Source organism: Sarcophilus harrisii, chromosome 4, assembly GCF_902635505.1.
Source record: "Sarcophilus harrisii chromosome 4, mSarHar1.11, whole genome shotgun sequence".
In the NCBI taxonomy this organism is placed as follows: domain Eukaryota; kingdom Metazoa; phylum Chordata; class Mammalia; order Dasyuromorphia; family Dasyuridae; genus Sarcophilus; species Sarcophilus harrisii.
In genome coordinates this window covers 182,230,361-182,254,498 of record NC_045429.1, presented here as the reverse complement: position 1 = coordinate 182,254,498, position 24,138 = coordinate 182,230,361, and the positions used below count along the sequence as shown (strand labels likewise).

At 33.1% G+C, this 24,138-nt stretch overlaps 1 protein-coding gene across 1 annotated transcript in view; it reads left to right on the top strand.

Annotated features, from left to right (window-relative positions):
* Nucleotides 1–24,138, top strand: part of DCBLD1 (discoidin, CUB and LCCL domain containing 1) — a 109,068-nt gene that overhangs the window by 72,979 nt on the left and 11,951 nt on the right. The window contains exons 5-11 of the mRNA XM_031964366.1: nucleotides 190–262; nucleotides 5,738–5,880; nucleotides 16,645–16,685; nucleotides 19,508–19,723; nucleotides 20,527–20,651; nucleotides 23,284–23,431; nucleotides 23,545–23,655. Of these exons, the coding sequence (XP_031820226.1) occupies nucleotides 190–262; nucleotides 5,738–5,880; nucleotides 16,645–16,685; nucleotides 19,508–19,723; nucleotides 20,527–20,651; nucleotides 23,284–23,431; nucleotides 23,545–23,655 (857 nt within the window). The remainder of the gene's footprint in view (nucleotides 1–189; nucleotides 263–5,737; nucleotides 5,881–16,644; nucleotides 16,686–19,507; nucleotides 19,724–20,526; nucleotides 20,652–23,283; nucleotides 23,432–23,544; nucleotides 23,656–24,138) is intronic.

The following is a 24,138-nucleotide window of genomic DNA, read 5'->3' as shown; positions in this document are numbered from 1 at the left end:
ATTACATGAGTTCACTATTTATGAAAGGTCTTTAATCATTGATACATAAAGCAGAGAATACTTTTTCAAAGAATCACATCCTAATTTTTCTTTTGTATAAATTCAGGTTTTCCTAGATCAAGTTTGCTTTTAAAACAAGATGCATTTGCATCCCCTCATCTTAACCAGCTCTTTTTCCTTTCACTACAGCAAATTCTGTCCAGCTGGCTGCAGAGACATAGTAGGCACTATCTCTGGGAATGTAGTAGATGGATACAGTGATGTAAGTAATCAATATAAGAAAGCACTTGGGGAAAAAAAATGAATGTTTGATATTGTTTCCTTAAAAGCAACATGAGAGATAGTCAAAGGAGATGGAAACCTTTAATATCTCAAACACACACATAATATATATATATATATATATATATATATATATATATATATAAAATCTTTTCCCTCTCCAAATCTGGTTTATAAAAAAACCCAAATGTAATGTATTTTTTTCAGTGTTTTTCTATGTATCTTTTTCTTTTCAAAGAGATCTAGTTAGGGAAAACAGTTTTACATTCAAGGGTTCTAATAAATGCCTCATTTCTAAAGTATATAGAGAGTTGACTAAAATTTTTAAGAATTCAAGCATTCTCCAATTGATAGTCAAAGGATTGAACAGACAATTTTCAGATGAAGAAATTGAAACTATTTCTAGTCATATGAAAAGTGCTCTAAATCACATTGATCAGAGAAATGCAAATGATATTGATCTGAGAAATGCAAATTAAGACAACTCTGAGATACCACTACACACCTCTCAGATTGGCTAAGATGACAGGAAAAGATAATGACGAATGTTGGAGGGGATGTGGAAAAACTGGGACACTGATACATTGTTGGTGGAGTTGTGAACTGATGTAGCCATTCTGGAGAACAATTTGGAACTATGCCCAAAAGTTATCAAACTGTGCATACCCTTTGATCCAGCAGTGTTTCTACTGGGTCTGTATCCCAAAGAGATCATAAAAAGGAGAAAAGAACCCACATGTTCAAAAAATGTTTGTGGCAGCCTTTTTTGTAGTGCCTAGAAACTGGAAACTTGAGTAGTTGCCCATCAGCTGGAGAATGGCTGAATAAATTGTGTATATGAATGTTATGGAATATTATAAGAGATGATCCAGCAGTATGATTTCAAATAAACCTGGAGAGAATTACAAGAACTGATTGTTAAGTGAAATGAGCAGAACCAGGACATCACTGTACAAGGCAATAACAAGATTATACAATGATCAATTCTGATGGACATGGCTCTCTTCAACAATGAGATGATTCAGGCCAGTTCCAGTGATCTTGTGATGAAGAGAGCCATGTACACCCAGAGAGAGGACTATGAGAACTGACTGTGGATCACAACATAGCATTTTCATTCTTTTTGTTGTTGTTGTTTACTTGAATTTTATTTTCTTTCTCATTTTTTTTCCTTGTTGATCTGATTTTTCTTGTGCAGCATGATAATTGTGTAAATATGTATGTATGTATTGGATTTAACCATTTTTTAACCATGTTTAACATATATTGGATTACATCTAGGGAAGGGAGGAATTGGAACACAAGATTTTGCAGTCAGTGTTGAAAAATTATCCATACATATGTTTTGAAAATAAAAAGCTTTAATTAAAAAAAAAAGAGAGAGAGAGAGATCAAGTTATAGGAGTGTTCCCAATATTTGGAGATGATCCATCTTTATACCAGCATGCAAATTCTCTTGTCTTTACAAAGTAGATGAGAGCATGAGTGTATGGAATTAACTGAGTAAAGACTCTCATGGGGATAAAGCCTTAAACTATACCTTAATTGTGACTTGAGACTTTATAATAACAAGGAGTTATAGATAAAAAAGTTGCATGTGGTTGTCCTCTCCTGTTTCCCACCATTTCTTAATTAGTATTTAAGTACCTCATTTATAGACAATTTGTTTTTGTTTTTTTATTTCTGGGATAGATTTCCACAATTAGAATATAAGCCTGGACTCCGCCAAATAGTGGGAGAAAAGGCCAGTTCGGGGTGAAGGTTTCTGCATTCAGGTTGCTTAATCTTGTGTTTTGCAGTTTTTATTTTGCACTCCTTTTACTGACAAACATCTCGTCATCAAGATGGAAGATGACCTTTCTTGCTAGATTTAATAACCCCTTTTTTGCTTTTTCTTATTCTGAGAATCTCTGTTTTTATGGTCAATACTATCCCATACATAAGTAAAAATAAAATCTTTTAGGTTTCTCAGTATCTTTATTATTTGTAAAACTTATAAACAAACATACTGGTAGTGAAATGGCAAAGAGAAATCTTTCTAAGACAAAATAGCAAGATGGTCACTATTTTTGCCTTTAAATGATAGACATACATGATAATTGTATAAATATGTATGGTTATTTTGGATTTAACATATTTTTATCATCTTTAACATATATTGTATTATATGCCATCTATGGGAGGGGATGGGGAGAAAGGAGGGAAAATTTGAAACACAAGGTTTTTCAAGGGTGAGTGTTGAAAAAATTATCCTTGCATATGTTTTGAAAATAAAAAAAATTCAGTAAAAAAGATAATTTCTTGACCAATAAAAAAAATTTAAATGACAGCTATAGAGTGTTCAACCACTCATGAATCCTAAAATCAACTTAGTCTCTCCCTTTTTTAGAAGATGCTAAAATGCTCATTCTGAAAACTTAGTTTCTGAGACTGTCTCTCCACCATAGTTAAGGCAACCAGGATGTGTCCAGGCTGCTTTGGTTAGCATCTTTAAAATACCTGTGATGGGAACCTAGGCTTTCCCAGACTACTTTTGTTAGTATCTTCAAGGCAGTGTCAACATCTCATTAAACATCCTAGTTAATACCTTTTTTCCCCTCCTCCCCTGAGATAACCCCAAGATTATATTTCCTTTGTAAAAGATGTATGTATAATGAAAATCTTTAAGTCTTTTTTAGGATGAAGCCCACTGTGAGGTATTTTCTCTCCCTCATAATATCTTCCCTTTAATAGCATCTTTCTCTTTACTATGGCTAACTCTGGTTAGTCTGCTAAAATTTTCTATGGATTTAACCTGTCAGTCAAAAGCCTCATGGCATATTCATTTTATTGGATTCTTCCAAACTCCTTATCATTCCCAGTGTCTATTTTACCTCTTCATTTTGTCTGTAACCTCTTCTCCTAAATAAATGTCCCTTTTGGCAAAGAATGGCCATTATGAATTTGTCACACAGGTATTTTGAACTAGAAATTGCCTCTGACCTCATCACCAGTACTTTATTTATGTTCCAGATTTTATATTATAAGTATACATATAAAAGTATACACATATCCCTACCCACAAACATACATAACCATATTTATTTTTATTTTTATTGTTCAGTTGGGATTTTTTGGGATCCCATTTGGGATTTTCTTGGCACAGATGCCATTTCCTTCTCCAGTTCATTTTATAGATGAGCAAACTGAGGCAAACACTTAAATGACTTGTGGCTCATTGACTAAGTTCTTTATCCCTCTGTGCTACCTAGCTGCCTGTGTATTTACATACACAAACATATCCCCCGGAATATTGTCATGAAAATTTTTCATAATGCAGTAACCATTCTGTCCAAATAACTAGTCATTTCCTTTCTGTTCATACATTGTTTCCCACCCTTTCATCCTAATTCTTGTCCCTTGGTAACCCTCTTGTTATGATTTCTTCCAGGGAAGAAAATGCATCAGAAAATTCCTCTTCTAAAACATTTGGAATACAATGTACATAAAAAGAGCTTTGGGGTGTGCAAACATTTTTCATTCCAATTTACAATTTTATATCTCTAGAATCTGGTCTTTTTAAATGTTAAACATAAAAGCTTGACATAGCCTGGAGAAATAACTGTGATTAAAATCAAGAATCTTTTGAAGTATTCAAGTTCCAATAATAATATCATAGGTTAATATATTGAGAACCAGAAGGGACTTTATGAAACAAGAATCCTCAAAAGACCCTAGTACTTTCCCAAGGTCACACAACTAATTAGGAGAATTCAAACTTAGATCTTCCTAATGCCTACTTAGCCATATTTCTCTCATGTTTTGTGACTCCTATGTATTTTATATATATTAGCTTAGTTGATCTCATAGTACTATCAATTTTGTCATAACATTTTGGAACTAGCTTATTTTTCCTGAGAAGTTTTCTTGGTTTTATTTTGTTTTGCCTTGTTTTTAAAAAGATATTTCAGTTATTGGATAATGGATAATTATTTTCTTTTTACATGCCTCTAAGTCTTATGACTAATCTGTGACATTTGGCAGTATTCTGTAGGTAGCTGGTATGTTTCAGAGTTGTTTATTGTAGATAATGTCATTGGTTCCACTTGAAATTGACTAAGAAATTATCTGGCTTCTCTGAGAAGCACCAAGTGCATGCTTGATCTATAAAGTGATTAAATTAGAATTAAGGAAATCCTCTAATTGTCGGTATAAGATAGTGACTTCAAGAGCATAGTCTGAGTACTTGGTATTGTTTCATGGTATTGTTAGTTCATTAAAAGTGAAGGTATTCCAAAAACAGTAAAACAACCTGGAAAAGACCATGGTGACCTACTGTTTTTACAAAAGCATCTGAATAAGATGTGTGTGGGAAATTTCTAATGATGTCTTTCTTGTTGTGATTGAAATGCTCCCTCTGGGGAACCAGAAAAGGCCCCATTTTCCAAAGCTTTTTTGTTGTTGTTGGAAAGGTTTTTTGGAGGGCAATGGAAGCTTGCTGGGAAGATAGACTATGAAATGGGCTAATGATTCAGTACATTAATTTACCAGCTACACGTTACCATCAAAACTCAGAGGACTATGGGGACTGAGAGTGGATCATAACATAATATTTTCACCTTTTTTTTTAATTGTTGTTTGCTTCCATTTTGTTTTTTCCCATTTTTCCTTTTTTGATCTTATTTTTCTTGTACAGAATAATTGTAGAAATATGTGTAGAAAAATTGCATATGTTTAATATATTGGATCACTTGCTATTTGGGGAGGGGACAAGATTTTGCAAAGGTGAATGTTGAAAATTATTTATGCGTATATTTTGAAAATAAAAAGTTTTAATTAAAAAAAAGAAACAAACAAACAAAAAAAAGACAGAAAAAAATGTGTCACATTCTGTATCCAGAGACCATTAGGTTCTCTGTCTGCAAGTGTGAGTAGTATCACCATCAGCAGTCTATTAGAATCATGGTTAGACATCACATTGATACATCACCTTTAATATTGTAGAAGTTCAAAGGAACTTTAATGGTAGATTAATCTAATCTCTTCTATTTATAGATTAGCAAACTAGGGTCCAGAGTGGTTAAGAGACTCTTTACATTATATTAGTGGCAAAGTCAAGTTTCATGAACCCTCAGATGACTTGTTCTTTCCATTATACTACAGGATCTTTTTGGGATTTAGGGTTACTCTAGTTAGTGAGGAGTAGTAATCTTTGAAGTGATTCCAGCTGCTCACTGCTAATAGACCTAGAGAAAGAATCTAAATGTAAAATAAACCAAAAAAAGAAAGAAAAGAAAGAAAGAAAGAAAGGAAGAAAGGAAAGAAAGAAAGAAAGAAAGAAAGAAAGAAAGAAAGAAAGAAAGAAAGGAAAGAAAGAAAAAGAAAGAAAGAAAGAAATCTTACGTGTGTGGTACTTTATTTTTAATTCCCTGAATGTTTTACTGAGAATCTTAGTACTGTTTCTTCTGTATTTCAGACCTCCTTATTATGCAAAGCAGCAGTACATGCTGGAGTGATTGCCGATGAACTGGGGGGCCAGATCAATGTGCTCAGTGTACTTCAGTCAGAAAGAATTGGCTCATATGAAGGAATTCTAGCCAATGGCATCTTCTCCAAGGTGTAAGTGTCACCATTTTGCTTTTTTCCCCTCATATAGAAGTTAACCCTGAAGGCATAATTAGCCAGCTCCCATTAGAGAGAGCAGAAGGAATATAATGCTTACTGTTTATCATTTAAGAGGAAATTTGTATGTACCATAATGAGTTCTGATGATTTCCTTTCCTTGTGGAAGATAAATGTAGCTTGTAAAAGGGCTCATTGGCAGTGCTGACATTTAAATTGAGGTGGTAAAGGTCACACTTCTCCCTGCCCCTATTTCCCACCCCCTTTTGCAAGACATAGGAAGCCTTGATCTATTACTGGTTTTTACATATTCGCTAAATTACTAATTAGTCGAGAATGTGCAAAAGATAATGAAACAGGAAATCTGTCAAAATATACCTTTTACTTCTTTTTTAAAAAATTAATTTAAATTTTTTTGTTTACATTTTAAATTTTGAACTGTCTCCCTCTCTTCCAACATTTCTATCTTAGGCTAGAGAAGACCACCATTTGATATATATATACATACACACACACATATATATTTGACATATATATGTATATATATATTTGACATATATACATATATATTACCATACTATAGATACTTCTATTTATCAGGTTTTTTTGGAAGTAGAGAATATCTTCCTTCATAGATTTTTTGTTGTTTTGAATATTATAATATTAAGAACAATTTGGTCGTTCACATTGCTTTTTACTTTTATATATACTTTTTACTTCTAAGCTCTGTGGAAGGCAACTGGATATATATGTATACATATACATACATATATGTTGTGTATAATATATGGAGAACATGTAGATTTGTCCCGGCAAGCATCTTGGGGATTGGTTTATTTGTTTTTTATCTTTGTATCCCAATACCTAGCCCAGTGCCTGACACACAATAGTCATATAATACATGATTACTGAATTGAATTGATAATAGTAGATAACCTGAGGAAGACTTTTCTGAAAATGAGAATTAGATTCAAGAGGAAACTGGTAAATAACCTTGTAGTCTAGTTCTATACAAATGAGTATAAATAATTACTACTAATAAATAATAGTAAAATATATAGGTTTATCTGTCATTGATTGGCATTTCAAGATCTTCCAAATATATGACATGCAATAAGATTATAAGATCATACATTAGAGCCTTAGATGGTGCTCAAATCTGGCCTCAGACACTGTAATCCTGGACAAGTCACTTAACTCTGTTTTCCTCATTCTCTTCATCTGTAAAAGAAGCTGGAGAAGGAAATTTCAAACTGGCCCAATATCTTTGCCAAATAGGGTGATGAAGAGTCAAACATGGCTGAAATGACTAAACAGCAATAGGGATGTTAGAGGTTTTCTAATCTGACTCCCTCACTTTTTAAATGAAGAAACTGAAATCCAAAGAGATTGGCTTATTTGTCCAAAGTCTTGTTGGTAGTAAGTGACTGCCTGCCATGCGTGGAGTTCTCTCCTTATTTCTGTCTCCTTGTTTTCCTGACCTGCCGGAGGTCCCAACTAAATTCTCTACCCCACTAATCATAATTTATTCCCTCTAAGATGGTCCCCAATTTATCCCCTCAATTGTCTCTTTTGGACATAGTTTGAAACGGAAGCTATCACTGTCTATTCCCCAGTTTTTATAATCTTAACATTCCTTTAGTTTGCCATTTCACATTTTCTTTAACACCAAAGGCTCAAAAAGATTGTGGACTTTTCACATTAACTCTATTGGAGGTATATTTAAGCTAAGTAACATCCTCTCATTTCTTCAGATCTTAAGCAGTGTGCTTTAAAGCTTAAAATCTTTCCTAAAATGAAACATATCATAGATAGAGAGATATGTAGATATGATCATAAGCCAGTTTATGGTGATTTGGTACATTAAGGCTTCATGTCATTTTATGATTTGTAGTAAAAATTATCCTTATCAAATGCTATTGCTTTGTTCAGCGAGCCCTTAAATGTCAGATGTGACTTTGACCTTCCTGGGTCTATTTAGTTTTACATGATCTTAATACCAGACTGTAGTTGTCATGATCCATATATACACTTGTGTACATTAATATATTATTCCAGAAAGTTAGAGTTTATTGTGGCATCAATTTGTTAGTTGCTACTAATACCAATCTGAACAAAAGAACATTGTATTTTTTTTTAAACTAAATTTTGTTAACTAGGGAACTACCTGTGTATTCATATGTGTATGAATGTTCTCCCTGTATAAAGACATTATCTTCTTAACAATTTTTTCTTTTTTATTATTTTGAATCTGATAAACATAAACTTTTTTTAATCATACAAAGAACAGATAAAGAGAATGACAGCGTGAATTTCTATTTCATCCAGTTTGACTTTTTAAAAAATAGATATTAAATTTAATTCAATCCCTCTTCTCTCTGCTCCCTTCTGAATTTCCTTCTGTTCTTTTCTGTGTATTTTTTAAAATGTTTCATTAATGCTTTTTGGTGTAGTAGATAGAATCCTAGACTTAAATCAGAAAGATTTCATCTTCATGATTCAAACCAAGCCTCAAACAATAACTAGCTCTGTGGCCCTGGGCAAATCACTTAACCCTCTTTGCCTCAGTATGTAAAATCATCAGAAGGAAATGGCAAACCACTCCAGGAACTTTGCCAAAAAAAAATCCCAAATGGGATCACAGAGTTGGACACAACTGAACAATTCTTTTTGTGTGGATGTGTGTGTTACTATCATCCCTCCCACTATTTTCTTCTCCCATGCCCTTCCTTCCCCAAAAACCTTCTCTTTTAACAAATAAATAAGTTCAAGCAAAACAAGCCTATTCTTTTATTGGATTTGGGAAAAGGCAACATAAATGTATATATAAGTTGTATCTTTTAGTCCCTAAAGTAAAGATCCTACATTCATCTGGAAGCAAGTTTATCCTCGGTCAATTCACTTCCCTCACTTAAGGAGACAAGAATAGATTCAGGAAGAGGGAATACATCCTGGAAATGCTGTATCAGCCCAGTAGAGAGAAAAATAGAAAGAGAAAACCTTGTTTTCTTATATTAGGCTATTTGTTATTCCTAGACACTTCTTAGGTTAGCCACTCTTTTTAAATTGATTGATTCATACTCATGAATGGTAGTCCCATAACTTTCCCAGAAGTATTTGCACTTTTTAAAAAATGATGTTTTTGTTCAGTTATGTCTGACTCTTCATGATTTCTATTTGGGGTTGTCTTGGCAAAGATAGTGATTTGCCATTTTCTTCCCCACTCATTTGACAGGTGAGGAAACTAAGGCAAAAAGGATTAAATGACCTGCCCACAATCACACAGCTAGTAAATATCTGAGACTGTATCAGGAAAATGAGTTTTCTTGATTCCAGACCCAGTGGTCTACCTAGCTGCCTCCTTTAAAAAGGATGTGCATCCTCATTAACTCATATTGGCAGAATTTCAGATATTCTAATAAAAAGAAGTGAAAATAAATGACAATATGGGAGAAGAAAATTGGGGACCCTGATTGGAGTGGGGTATGGGGTCACAAATCAGGTAAGTCATGTCTACTAGTCCCCTAAACTACTCTTTTCACAGTTTCTTTCCTTTCCTTTTCTTTCTTTCCTTTTTTTTTCAAAGTAGTGTAATAGAAAAAAGGATTGGATATATTGGATTATTTGCTAATATAAAGGACGGTGTGGGAGAAAGGGAGGTGGAAAAATTTGGAATACAAGATTTTAAAAAGATGAATGTTGAAAACTATATGCATATATTTTGAAAATAAAAACCTAAAAAAAGTTTTTTTTTACAGAGTTGGATTTGGAGGCCTGGGGACAAAAATTTATTTCTGACCTTTCTATTTATTAACTGTGACATTGGGCAACTTTATCAACTTCTTTGAACACATTTCCTCTTCTCATTTTCATGACCTGCTTCATGGGGCAGTCATGAAAATCAAAATTAATAATGCACATAAAACATTTTACAATTATTTTGTTTATATTTTTTATAAATTATGTTTATAAAACAATTATACATAATGTTTATAAAATTTTATTAGTGTTAATTATAATAATATATATTTTATATGATATTATTATTAAGTAGTGTGATACTAGGTTTGAACTTAGGTTTTCTGGCTCTAAATTTTAAAAGGGGTGTGGGGGAGGTGTATGGGGTGGGTGTAGGTGTGGGTGTTTTACTTTTAAAAGCATACTACCAGTCCAGTATATTAGACTACAGTGTACGTTATCTATTTTACATTTATTTAGCTTTTTTAAAGGTTTACAAGTACATTTAAAAGATGCAACCTTCCAGAATTTTTTATTAGCTTTAGGCATAAGTCATCACCTTTAATCAATTCCTCAACACTTTCTTCTACCATTTTAGAAAGAAGCAATGGGCAATATTTCCCAAACTCCCACTATTCCCAGTAGAATTGTAAACACCCAGTTCTCTTTAAACCCCAAATCAGAGAACAGTCTTACACAATTACTCTTGGCCTTGGCCTTTGTTTAACTGGTTGATTTCTTTTTATAGTGAAATCTCTTACCCCAGGCATTACAAATTAATAAAAGTTTGGGATGGGCCAAGGACCTCTTGGCCCAATTGTACACAGAGAGAACATTTCTACTGAAATCAAGTACTGAAGAGTACTTGAAATCTTAATATGTTTAAAGAACATTTTGTTGCAGTCTATTCCCCTGGAGTAGGAGGAAAGGGGCAGAATACAGACCAGGAAGGAAGTTCATAAGGATAAGGGACATAGATTCATTATTTGTAGGAACTATCAGAGAAAACAGAAAAGAGCAGAAATCTAAGGACATTTCAAGGGCAAAGAATTACTGGATTCAGGAAGAAAAGTGATTCCTCAGGAAATTTATTTTGATAATGCTCTTGAATATTTAAGAAAGAAAGAAAACTAAATGTGTTATCTAAGCAAAACCAAAAGGGAATTAAAGAAATTGGTACTCTATCCAAATTGTTTTTCATTGAATGTAATCAGCTCTAGAAGGCCCGTCATATAACAGAAGAAAATGCCTACCAATAGATTTTTAAATCATTGGGTCATTCTTGGAAGACAGTTTATTTTGACATCTGAATAATTATACATAATCTTTGATATTTTGACATCTGAACTAACTTGATAAACCTAATAAACAGAGCTTAATGGCACAAGGCATAGAGCCCAGGACTTGGTGTCAGGAAGACCTGAATTTGAATTCTACCTTGGGCATTTATTAATTGTGTAAATTTTGGTAAGTCACTTAACCTTCATTGTCCTGAATGTCCTCTTCTGTAAAATGGAGATAATAATGCCACTTAAATACCAGGGTTGTTATAAGGATCATATGAAATAATATAACATATTAGCACTTCATAAACCTTATAGCATTATGTAAATACTAATTATTATTAGTAGTAGTTAATCTACACTAATTGACAAATGTTAAGAAACTTCTCTTCAAGAAAGCTCATGTATTTTTCCAGTTAACAGATCTATGACTTTTATCTGATCCTATTCTGATACTCCAAAAACTGCCATAATTATTTGTGGTTTCCCTCCATGATCATAAGACATATAAAAGTAAGTTCCCTTACAATCCTGGAAATATAACTGTTTTCAAATGCATGTGTCTATCAGTCTTTCACAGAAATGTCCTCACATTTTATTCTTCATCAAAGAAGTAATTTTTGCCATTTGGATTTTTGTGTCATCGTGATAATAATATTTTACATTTCTATTTGGCTTTTTCTTTGGAGGGATTGCAGGTGGGAGGTGGTGTTTGGTGGAGGAAGTCAGTATAGGAATTCTCTCTACCTATCATAGATCAACAACCCTTAGGGTCTTAAAGACATTAGGATGCAGTGAGTGGATAAAGGGTTAGCTAACATCCTCCTTAGTACGTGAGAAGCAACATAGTACAGTGGGAAAGAGAGTTAAATATGGGATAGCAAGAATTGGTTTCCAAACCTGCTTCTGCTACATGCCTATATAAGTGATCTTAGGCAAAATATTTAACCACCCTTGATCTGAGTTTCTTCATCTGCAAAATAAGGGTGGTCTAAAATTCCCTTCTAGCTCTAGATCTATGAAACAGTGTGTACAACACTCAGGACTTGAATTCAAGTCTTCCTAACATGAGACTGGCCTTCTGTAGGCTATTTCATTTGCTCTTTTTAGTCATCCTATAAGGGGTGGGTAATACAATAATTATCTCTGTTTTCCAGACAGAGATGCAGAAACCCATAAAGAGAATAAGACTGACCCAGGTTAAGTAGATAATTATGGAATAAAGCTGTAGTTAATAGCTGAAGTTTTCAAGAAGAGGGTAGGGATAGTTTTTTTTTTTTCTTCTTCCACTCCAGCTTATTGCCTCTTTACCCCCAAATTCCAGAAATACTACATTTATTAATAGTCTTTATTTTTTGATGCTCCCCAAATATGTCTATAATGAGTATAAGATGAAGGGTTTTTTCAAATAATAAATCACAGACAGGTTTAAATTATTTGCTCAAGATTATAATGCTGGAAGGATAATCCAAGTTACTTTGTGCCAACTCCCATACCCTTTATTGTAACTTATACTACAGTCAGGCAGAAGAGAGCTGCCAACATTAATAAATAAATTGCAAACTTAGCATGTCTAAAACTGAGCTCATTCTATTTTCCCCTAAACCCTCCCTTTTTCCAAAGTTCCCTATTTCTTTTAAAAGAATCACCATCCTTCCAGTGTTTCTGGTTTGTAATCTTTGCATAATCATCATCTCCTTCCTCTCCCTCTGCTTGCATATCCAAGCAATTGTCAAACCTTTTCATGTCTCCTTCTCATTTGACCCCATCTTTCCTCTCACACAGCTTCTACCTAGTTCAGGCCCTCATCACTTCTCATCTAAATTACTGCAATACTCTCCTAGTTGGTCTTCCTGCCTCAAGCCTCACCACTCCAGTACATAATATGCCCTTCTGCCAAAGTAATTTTCTTCAAGAGCAGATCTAACCATGTGATGTCTATTCAACCAACTCTAATGGTTTTCTGTTGCCACTAGAATAAAATACAAATACCTTTGTTTCGATTTTAAAGTGTTACACAATCTGGCTTCACCCTACCTTTCCAATCTCATTGAGCATTGCTCTTCTTACACTTTGTGATCCAGCCAAACTGGACTTTTTTTCTATTCTTCATTTTGTACTGGTTGGAATACCCTCCTCCTTCAGTTCTTCCTTGTGGTCTCTCACTTCCTTTAAGATGCAGACAGCATTTTCTGCATGATGCTTTTTCTGATTCCCTGCCAAGGTCTACTGTTCTCCCTCTTATAGTAAATTTTATTTAACTGATGTGTGTGTGTGTGTGTGTGTATAATGTACATATACATATGTATATGCACATTCATATACACATATGTATATACATATACAGGTATATAGTTATAGGTAGGTGTGCATATTTGCTTTATATTTATGTTGTATTTGTATACACACACACACACACACACAGTTCTTCCTCCATTAAAATGTAAACTCATTGAGGTTGGGGATTGTTTCATTTGTTATACCTGTATCCCCAATATCTAGCACAGTGCCTTGCCAAAAATAATAAAGAAATGAATATTTATTATTTGACTGATTCTGGTATTGCAGATTTGGGTTAGGGGTGTTTGAATTAGTTTTGATGGTTTGTCTCAGTAATAATCAATTAACAAAATCATTCTGTTGAAAATTATCCATGTGTATATATTGAAAATAAAAAGCTTTAGTTAAAAATAAACAAATAAATAAAATCGTTCTTCCAAGAATAGATGCGCAGTAAATACCTCTTATTAGGTCCAAGAACAGAGGCACAGTAAAGAAAGTACTTTTATTAAGTAATAGACAACCATTCAAGAGATAATTTGAAATGTATGAATTCCCTACGTAAAATACAATATTTTATTTTTGTATTTTAATTAAATAATGTACAGCATTTATTTAATTCTATTAAGTTTTAAAAATTCTCTGCATGTTCAGTGTAATAACATTTCCCTTCACTAATATTCATTGATGAAAAAATTGAGCTTATACTACTTTATTTAGTTGATGCTTGTTGAATAAAAGAGTGATACAATGGACAGGCAATAGAATTGGGGAAGGACACCAAAAGGGGGGGAAAAGTGATTCTTAATTCAAGATCTTATAGTACATTTTGGAAGACAGAGAACTGCAAAACAAACACAAATTACAGAACAAAAAACTTAAGTCATCAAGCATGGTATATAAGTGATATTAATAATTATTGTACTAGTACTTCAGAGGACAGAGAAATCTCTTATGTCCAGAAGATCAGGAAACTCATGGAGGAAGTGATATTTGAATTTGGTCTGATGAATGGGATAGAATTGGAAAGTTTGAGTTTGGCAAAGTAAAATGAATGTGTGGACAACAGAGTTAGTGATCAATGAGAAAACATTGATTGACTAAGTACCTGTTAAATCTTAGGCATTGTGCCAAAGGAGATTACAAGGGCAAAAGTGGAAAAAGTCCCTGCTCTCTAGGAGTTTATATTTTAATGGAAATATACTAATATACTAAAGTATATGCCAAATGAAACAAGGTGTTGTTGGAAAGGAAGGTGCTAGTAACTGGGGAATTCTGGAAATTTTTGGTGCTTGAACTGAGTTTTAATGGATAAAAGATTCTGAGAGCCAGAGGCAAGAAGGGTGAGGTCTTCCAGGTATGGAGGACAGCTGCAGCAAAGGTAGAAATGGGAGATGAAGTGTTGTAGGTAAGGTAGGTAACTCTTAAGCTTAAAAAAAGGCAGAATATATTTGGCATCTGAGTCAAACAGGTTGACAAGCAGCAGATTTGCACAAAAAATTAGCTGGAAATTTTGGATGATGCCAAATTTTGGAAAGTGTTTAACTTCCTGATGAGTCATCAGTCTTTAGACTTTATAGGCTGTAGGAAATCACTAAAGGTTTTTGAGCAAAACATGGTGAAAGGGGTGTTTTAGGATAATTAGTCTGACAGTAATATACAAGAAGATTCAAGAAAGACTAGAGGTAAGAAAATGAATTGATGGCTTAGAATAGTGAATGAATGATTACTAGAATGTTTTATTAAGCACTTATTATGCACAAAGCAGTGTGCTAAGCTCTAGGCTTAAAGATAGAAAAGTAAGACAGTTCCTGTTCTCTAGAAGCTTATGTTGTAAAGGGGGAGACAATATAAGAAAGATGTCATCTGTGAGTCAGATAGAAAGGTCCCATGATCTTTAGGGTACAAGGTTGTCCAGGTCTGACAGGATCGAACTAATTGAAATGAAGAAAAAAGAAGAATGCAACAGATTGTATGAGACATGAATTGGTAAAGGAAATAGAATGCAGATGGCATTCTTGATTTTTTTTTCTTTAGAGTAAGTAGGATGAGAACTCATGTACCAAGAATGCAGGAATGGGGCAACATCCCAGGCCTTAAGGCAAAGGTTCTTAACTTTTTTGTCTTTGACCCCTTTAGTAGTCTGATGAAGCCTGTAGATGCTTTCTCAGAATAATATTTTTAAATGCATAAAACATATAGCATTACAAAACAATCTAATTATATTGAAATATAATTGTCAGTGTTTGTTTTGTTTTTTAGTACTCTCTAGGGTGATAATTGCTGACTTAAAGAAAATGTTTGATGTAGCCTTTATGATAACAAAATAGCACATAAGGCATATACGTTCAGAGAGTGAATTCAGCCAGGAGTAAAATGAGCAGAGCTGGGACATTAATAGTATATTATTATATATATATATTATATTATTATATATTATTATTAATTATTAATATTATATATTATACATATACTATATATACTAATAATAGCTGGGACAATTAATACATTAAAGAAATAGAGCAAGTCCAAGGCCAGAAAGAGAAGGGAAAGCAGATGTTCAGATTGATACCAAGGCTCAATATTGATTGGTAATGGCTATGGTACATAGGTGATTCTCTTGAGTAAAATGTTATGGCCAATATCTAGAGGAGGGGGTGGGAAAAAGAAGGGGAAAATTTGGAACACAAGGTTTTGCAAGGGTTAATGTTGAAAAATTATCTTTGCATGTGTTTTGAAAATAACAAGCTTTAATAATAACAATAATAAAATTTATGGCTAGGAGCATCTTTTAAATCTGGAAAAGGAAGATTGTACAATAGGGAAAATATACCAGATAAAGAATAATGGGGAAAAAAAAAAGAATAATGAAAATTTTTTGTTCTCTTACTGAAATTTTAGCATTGAGAATGAATGGAAAATTGAGATCACTACTAAAGGAAAGTATGTTTTCTAAAGCATATCAGTCAGTCAACAAGCATTTATTAAGCTCCTTATGTGCCAGGTATTATCTAAGCACTAGAGATACAAAGAAAGGCAAAGAAATAATCCCTGCTGTCAAGGAATTTTTCAGTTTAATTTGGGAGATGGCAAGCAAACAACTATGTACAAAGAAGATATATATGGTTAAATTGGAGGTAATTGACAGAGAAGAGCCACTGCTATAAGGGAGATCTGGAAAAGCTTCTTGAAGAAAATGGGATTTTAACTGGGACTTGAAAGAAGCTTGGAAGGATAAAGGACAAAGATAAGGAAGAAGAAAATTCAAGGGATAGGAGATAACCAGGGAAAATTCTCAGAGTTTGGGAGATGGTATATTTTATGCACGTGTCATTTCATGACCTTTAGATATCCTTTAACATTTGGGTTCAGTGTGTCTACATTATATAAAGTATACATGCTTATTTTGCCCTTGGAGAAACTCATCTAACAATAGGTATTTTCTTTTTTTTTCTCCTAGTGGTTCTCTGTCACAAAAGCGATTTGTGTTTCCATCCAATGGTAAGAAATATTGTAATAATTTCTTGGAGATTATGAATGTTTATAGTTTCCCATTAGTTACTATTATATGCCTTCTTCATCTTTTTGAAATGTTGGATATTGAAGAGAGCCTAGCAACATTCATTTTATGATGTTTGGAAGAAAAAATTGAGGAAATAACTATAAAAGAAAAAAGCTTATTAATAAACCATGAGAAGCCCTATGACTTATAGTTGATAGAGTTGCCTACTTTAAGTTAAACACACCAAAGCTGTTTCAGTTCTTCATCTTCTCCTTTTCCCCCACCTGAAGTGAAATGAGAAATGACACGAAGGTCAGTATCTACCATACTTTATCTGAGGAAAAATGGTAAAGATAATCTCAACACCACCATTTAATTTTTACAAGCAGCTAGGTGGTACTGTGGGTAAAATACTAGATATGGATGTTCTAATCCTGCTTTAGACACTTTCTGACTAAGTCATATTGGGCAAATTACTTAACTTGTCTCAGTTTCCTCATCTATAAAATAGTTAATAATAGCACTTCACTTTCCTTACAAAATTGTCACGAGGATCAAATGAGATAATAGATAATACATTAAAGCATTTTGTGAACATTAAAACACAAGATAAATATTAGCTATTATTATGAGTTGTTTCGAGTAAATTTAAGGAACTTAACTTTCCTCTAATATTGTTGAAAATATATTGATACATACAAGATGTCCATTGGGTTTTCTTTTCTTTCTGTATGTCTTTCTGATGACATCTTTTGTGCTGTTTATCTTGTCCAATTACTGGTTACTAATGTGTTACAGGCTACTCTTGCCTATTATGCCCCTCTCCTTTAAGTTTCCTTCAGCTTTAATTCTCAGTCTACATTAATTGCTGTCAGAATATTGACCTTTAAAAGATGGGTCTTTATTTCAGGATGAAGCTTGGAGTCATTGAGGAGACTACTTATTTTCCCAGAGTCAATCCATCTCATTCTTCTTACTTAATTAACATGATTATGTAAATATAAGAGCTTGGTTAAATACTTGTTAGGTCCCTTTTTCCCATAGCAGCCTATCAAGATCTGATTTTATATTCTTACAAAAACTTTCTCTAGTATAGTTCTGTAGATATACACCCGGATAGACAAATGTAATCACTCAGCTTCTCAGTATGGGCAGAGAAGGCAGATGTTTTAATTTGACAATGAGATTTTCATTAGTGAATATGATGTGCCACAGTAAAGGAATACAAACAGAGCCCTAGATAAAAAAGCAAATAATGTATCAACATGTGGTGAATAAAAGATGAAATGACTGAGGAAACAAAGTTTTGAACTTCCAAGTATATTGATTTATTAATATAATTTGTGACTATAATTAATATATATTATATAATTATATAATTATAATTAATATAAATTGTGACTAATCACTTTCCTCAGTTTTGGCACTAGAACCTGAGAACAGGGGACTCTGACTGTTCTACATTACAATGAATTAAATAAGATCAATTAATTAAAACAATCAGGATACAATATTAGGTAATCTGATTTCTAATTGTAGGAAAGAAAGTTTAGGGACTTTTCAAATTGGGAGGGGGAGAATGAACAGATATATTTCCCTGAAATCAGAAAACACAGTATCTCATTCTCCAAAACTGTGAACAATCAAAGGAACATGGAAACAATAATTCTTTGATCACTACAGGGCTAGTTTTCAGATAGATATATGGGCTGCTTGAGATATACAACTGTAAGAAAATTCTTTTCATCAATCTTTGGGTCTGACTAAGTTTCTGATCAGCATAACCTAAGTCTTTAGTTAAAGGGACTCTAAACAACAGGTAGAGGTGGTCCAGCTTCCCAGCTATGCAGGACTAGGTTCAAATAATGCAATAAGGTTTTCTCTCAATTGTCACAATAAAGATTTCTGAGAAGACAGAAATTCGACTAAACCCATAATTGAATAAGAAAGGAAACTGAACTAGCTCTAAAATTGAATCACAAGATGGATTCAGTGTGGTACACTCAATTCTTATAATTAAACACTTGTTCTGATCTTCCCAATTCCCTCAAATGGAAGGGTTACTGGAATGCTTTACCAGTCCTAAAGGAATCAGCCAAAGCAGCCTGACATACTCTAGCTTCTAGGACCATTGTCCCCATTCTTTTAAAATTTGCTGAATCGTGACCTTGTCAGATTCCTGAACTCTGATTACTTATGTAACTAAGTCAGGAGTAGTATCAGTATCAGGATCAGGTTAAGAGGATACAAAAGGAATCTAGAGGGATATAAGATATACACTAAGTTGGATATTTTTATGAGCAAATTACTAGACTTCCTAATGGAATGGAAGTTGAAAACACAAAAGTGTATATCTTTATTTTTTCATCATTATTTGGGCAGGTTTTTTTTAATAGTTTTTTATTGACAAAACATATGCATGGGTAATTTTTCAACATTGATACTTGTAAAAATTTCTGTTCCAACTTTTCCCCTCTTTCCCCCATCCCCTCCCCTAGATGGCAGGTAGTCCCATACATTTTAAATATGTTAAAGTATATGTTAAATACAATATATGTATACATATTTATACAGTTATCTTGCTAAGTGCATATCTTTAAACCACTTCAGTATCCATATGTTAATTACCAGTTTGGATCATGCAAACAAATTCATTTATTCTTCTGAGTTCACCTAAGTCACTTGATTCATCCCTATCACATCAATAACCAGAAAATCAGCTGCGTAATTCTAGGCCAATAAGAGGTTTAATTCTTTGTTTGCTTTCTTTCACCGTTCATCACTAGATCTGTACCTGAGTTGTACTATTCTTTTATTGTAGGATGTAACAAATCTCTGAGTCTGGAACCTGCCAGGCAAATCACAGCCTCTTCTTCCTGGCATTGGGTCAGTGAAAATGGAGAAGAGATTCACTGGTCTCCTGCCCAAGCACGGCTCCAGGACCGAGGACCATCATGGGCTTCAGGAGACACTAGCACCAACCACAAATCTGGGGAGTGGCTAGAAATAGATTTGGGCGAAAAAAAGAAAATAACAGGTATCTAAACATTTAAAATTAATTTTGTAGGTATAGAGGAGGGTGCGAATTTAGGAATCGATTTCATAATAGACTGCATTGAAATAATACTTTTGATTTACATAGTGTCCTTCTTTGAAGCTTCTAGACCTGTTTAATGCTAGTACCTTTCCTCTGTTGAATAGCTTCAGTTTATCCTGTATGTGTCTTGTTTGTAGATAGTTCTTTGCATCTTGTTTCCCCCATCAACATAAGCTCATCAAAAGCAGAGACTGTCTTTTGCCTTTCCTTTTATTCCAAGTATTTAGCACAGTGTTTGGCACATTGTAGGTACTTCACAAGTATTTATTGACAGACTACTGATGGACAAGTGCTTTACAGATTTTTTAAAATGAAATGACTCTTCAAAATCTCAATGTGTGAGAGAATGAGGGACATTTGTCTAACATAATCAACATATGTTTCAAGATGAAAATGAGAAGATAATTCAGCAGCTCTTCAATTTCATGTATAAATTTTAGATTATTAAAAAAAAATTTCCTTTGCTGTATGAAGCTTTATATAAAAATACATGCATGACATGAAGGATTTTCCCCCCCAAGAATTAGAAAAAATTCCCTTAGCTATAAAACTATTTCTTTCCTGAGCAGCAAAATGAAGTTAATTAGAAAGAAACGTGTTAATATATTTAAGAAGTCTGTGCTCTATTATAGAAAAAAAATAAATGAGAAGTTTTAGAAGATTTTGAATGTGGTATACATACCTAAATATGGGGAGAAATGTTTAAAAAGAAAACTAACCAAGAGAAACTATCTTGTTATAAGGGATTAGGACTACAGGATCCACCCAAACAAATTTCAACTTTTATGTTAAGTCTTTCGTGATGAATTTCAAAAATTCCAACTCCAAGTGGAAGACCTACAAAGGAATTGTGAACAATGAAGAAAAGGTAAGAAGAATGACTGAGGTGAAGAATCTGATTTGGGGCAACTATTCATTTTTAATATGTTTTTTGTCATCATCTTTTGTTTTCTAATTACCAGCACTTTCCAATATAGGGTCCTCTTTTCCTCTCAGAAAACTATTAAAGAAAAAAAATTCCCCCAAAAAATCCGCTTCAGCCATGTTAACCAACATATATTTAAAAAAAAAGTCTGACATAATATCCAATCTTGCATACCCATAGTGCATCCACTGTCTCTGCAGAGAACCAAGGAGAGGTATTTTTCCATATCTCTTCTCTGGGACCAAATTCAGCCATTATAATTTTTAACTGAATTTTATTGTATTTTTAAATGTGTATTTTTACTTACTGCTTCTTCCCCCAAAATAAAAACAAAACCCTTGTTACAAACAAGCATAATCAAGCAAAATGATCCCCACACCGGCCATGTTGAAAACAAAACAAAAAAAAATCATGTCTCGGTCTATTCTCTGAGACTATCACCTCTTTATCAGGTAATATGTTTCATATTGAGTCTTCTGGAATTGCAGTTGGTAATTGTGTTAATCCGAGTTGTTGAATTTTTCAAAGTTGTTTGTCTTTACAATATTGCTGTTATTGTATAAATTATTCTCCTTGTTCTATTCTCTTCACTCTACAGTGTAAGTTCACACTAGTCTTTCTGTCTTTTGCTAAAACTATTACTTTATCATGTCTGATAGTACAATACTATTCCATCAGATTCATAGACTAGAACTCTTTCAGCCATTTCCCAATTTATGAGCATTCCCTCATTTTCCAAACCTTTGCTACTAGAAAAAAAAACTGCTATAAATGCTTTTATACATATGGATTCTTGAATCTTGGGGTCAGTAGGTATCCACAATTTAATCATTTTGGTCATTGTGATTTCACAGTGTTCATTTCAGGTTTTTTTTCCTATTTACATTATTACTATCATAGTGTATATTGTTTACCTGGTCCTGCTTATTTCACTTTGTATGAGTTCATATAAATTCTCTCATGCTTAGGTATTCCTTTAATTATTTCTTATAGTGCAATAATGTCCTATTACATTCATTTATCACAATACTACTTTGTTTCCAGTTCTTTTCCACTGCAAAAATTGCTGCTTCCAATAGCTTGGTATATGTGAACCCTTTCTTCCTGTTATTAACCACTGTGGTTATATACCAAGTAGTGTAATCTTTGAGCCAAGGGATATAGACATTTTGGTAAACTTAGTTTTCAAATGGTATGAGCTGCTAACTATAGAATGTGTTTTTCAATATTGAAAGAGAAATTAGATACCTTTCTTGATCATATATGAATAAGAAAAGTAGCTACAAAAATCACATGATCTTTTTTGTGTCATGGATCTCTTTGATGGGCTAGTAAAGTCTGTAGAATTCCTCCTCAGAATAATGGTTTTACTGCAGAAAATAAAAGACGTGTGTACTATTCCTTTTAAATACGTAACAAAGTTATGTAAAAAAGAAAACATAGAGTTACAAAGAAAACTACATTATATAAATTATGTTTTATATATATATATATATACATTATATATATATATAATTATGTAAAATATAATTACAAATTTTTGAAAAGCTCACAGATCTCAAATTTATAACTGTTCCATAGTCTGAAATATTTGAATTTTGAGATGAATTTCTCATCCCTACTTAACATATAACATTCCATTTTTTTAGAATATAGTACAAATTTCAACAATATAGAGAACTCCCATTGTGGAACCTCCATCTCCCATTTCACAACAGCAATTTGTCTATCATTTTCAGTGTTAGAGAGTTGCCTGGGGAGCTAAGAGATTAAAAATCTTACAGAGGATCACAAAGCTAGTATGTATCAAAGGCAGGATTTTATATCTGGTATTCTTGCTACCTCAGTTTTCTGCCTTTAAAAAGCCCCATTTATTCAGTAAACATTTCTTTTCTGAACTACTTAGATAGATCAATGGATATACCAAAATGACTAAATGCAGCTTCTGCCTTCAAGATATTTTCAGTCTATTATAAGTAGCTGGTAAAAATAGCCCATCACAATGAATTAATATACTAATCAAAATGAAGTTTGAATTTTTAAAAGATACCTAAACCTTTATCTTTATGTTGACTCATTCAGAACATTAAAGTGTTTCTGTAAATTAGCAGTGAAGCCTAATTGAATGCAGTTAAAAAAAAAAAAGTAATTGAAAAAACTCAGAGTAGATTCATAACCCTAAAATGGTAGGAGAGGCAATTATGTTAATGCTTAGAGTGGCACCCAGATTACAAGAAAAGTTAGAAGTCAGTTTCGATCTTAAATATAAATCTGAACAGCCACTACTATAAACTAACATAAATTATGCCCAAGGATTTTCAGGCAAAAAAAAAAAAAAAAAAGCTGTCTTTGTATGCAAAGGGGTCATGGTAGAAATAGTAAGATGGCTTATGCTTTTTTAAAACAATGTCTGGTTTTATTAGTACTCACAGGAATTTCTAATTAATACAAGTTATCTTAGTTTTATGTGAACTATTTTCACAGCTAGATTGGTACACTAATCTTTTATTATAAATATGCATACACACACATACACAAGTGGTTTTGTTTTTTAAAAAAAGAATTGTTCTTATAGATATTTCAAGGTAACTCTAACTTTAGAGACCCAGTACGGAACAATTTCATCCCTCCCATTGTGGCCAGATATGTGAGAATTATTCCAAAGACCTGGCATCAGAGAATTGCTCTGAAAGTGGAACTGATTGGTTGTCAGATTACCCAAGGTAGGACTCATGAAAAACATTAATGATTCCTAATGTTTCCATTGTTTCTTATACTTCAAATGTAGATTTTTTTTTAACTTTTCCCTTCTCCCTTCCTCATTCTCCTTTGGCAGGTAATAATTCATTTGTTTGGCACAAGCCAAGTCCAAGTACAGGTGTCTCAATTGGGAAAGAAGATAAAACTCTCACAAAACCTATCCCCTTATCTGAAGAAGAAGAAAGAGGTATAACTCAGTTATACTTTGGGTTTTTCATTTTATCTGCTTTAATCATAATAATACCTAATATTTATAGAGTACTTTACAATTTGCAAACTGCACTGTACTTATTATCTCCTTTGATTCTCAAAAGTAGGCACTCAATAATATTATCCCCTTTTTACAGATGAGATAATTGAGGATAGTGATAATGATGATGAGAATAATAATTTGCATTTATATAATATTTTAAGATTTTCCAACTGATTTCTTCAGAATGACCCTATGAAACAGATACTCAAATTATTATTATATCCATTTTTAAGAGAGCATCTGGGCTTCTCAAGGTTAACCTGGAGACCTCAGTTCAAAAAACACCCGAGTTAGGATTCAAAATCAGGGCTTTAAAATATAAAACCAATGTTCTTTCTATCATTCACATTGCCTCTCCAAAAGGTAATCAAGAAAGATTGCTACTTACTTAAGAATTGATGGTCTTCTGAGTATTCT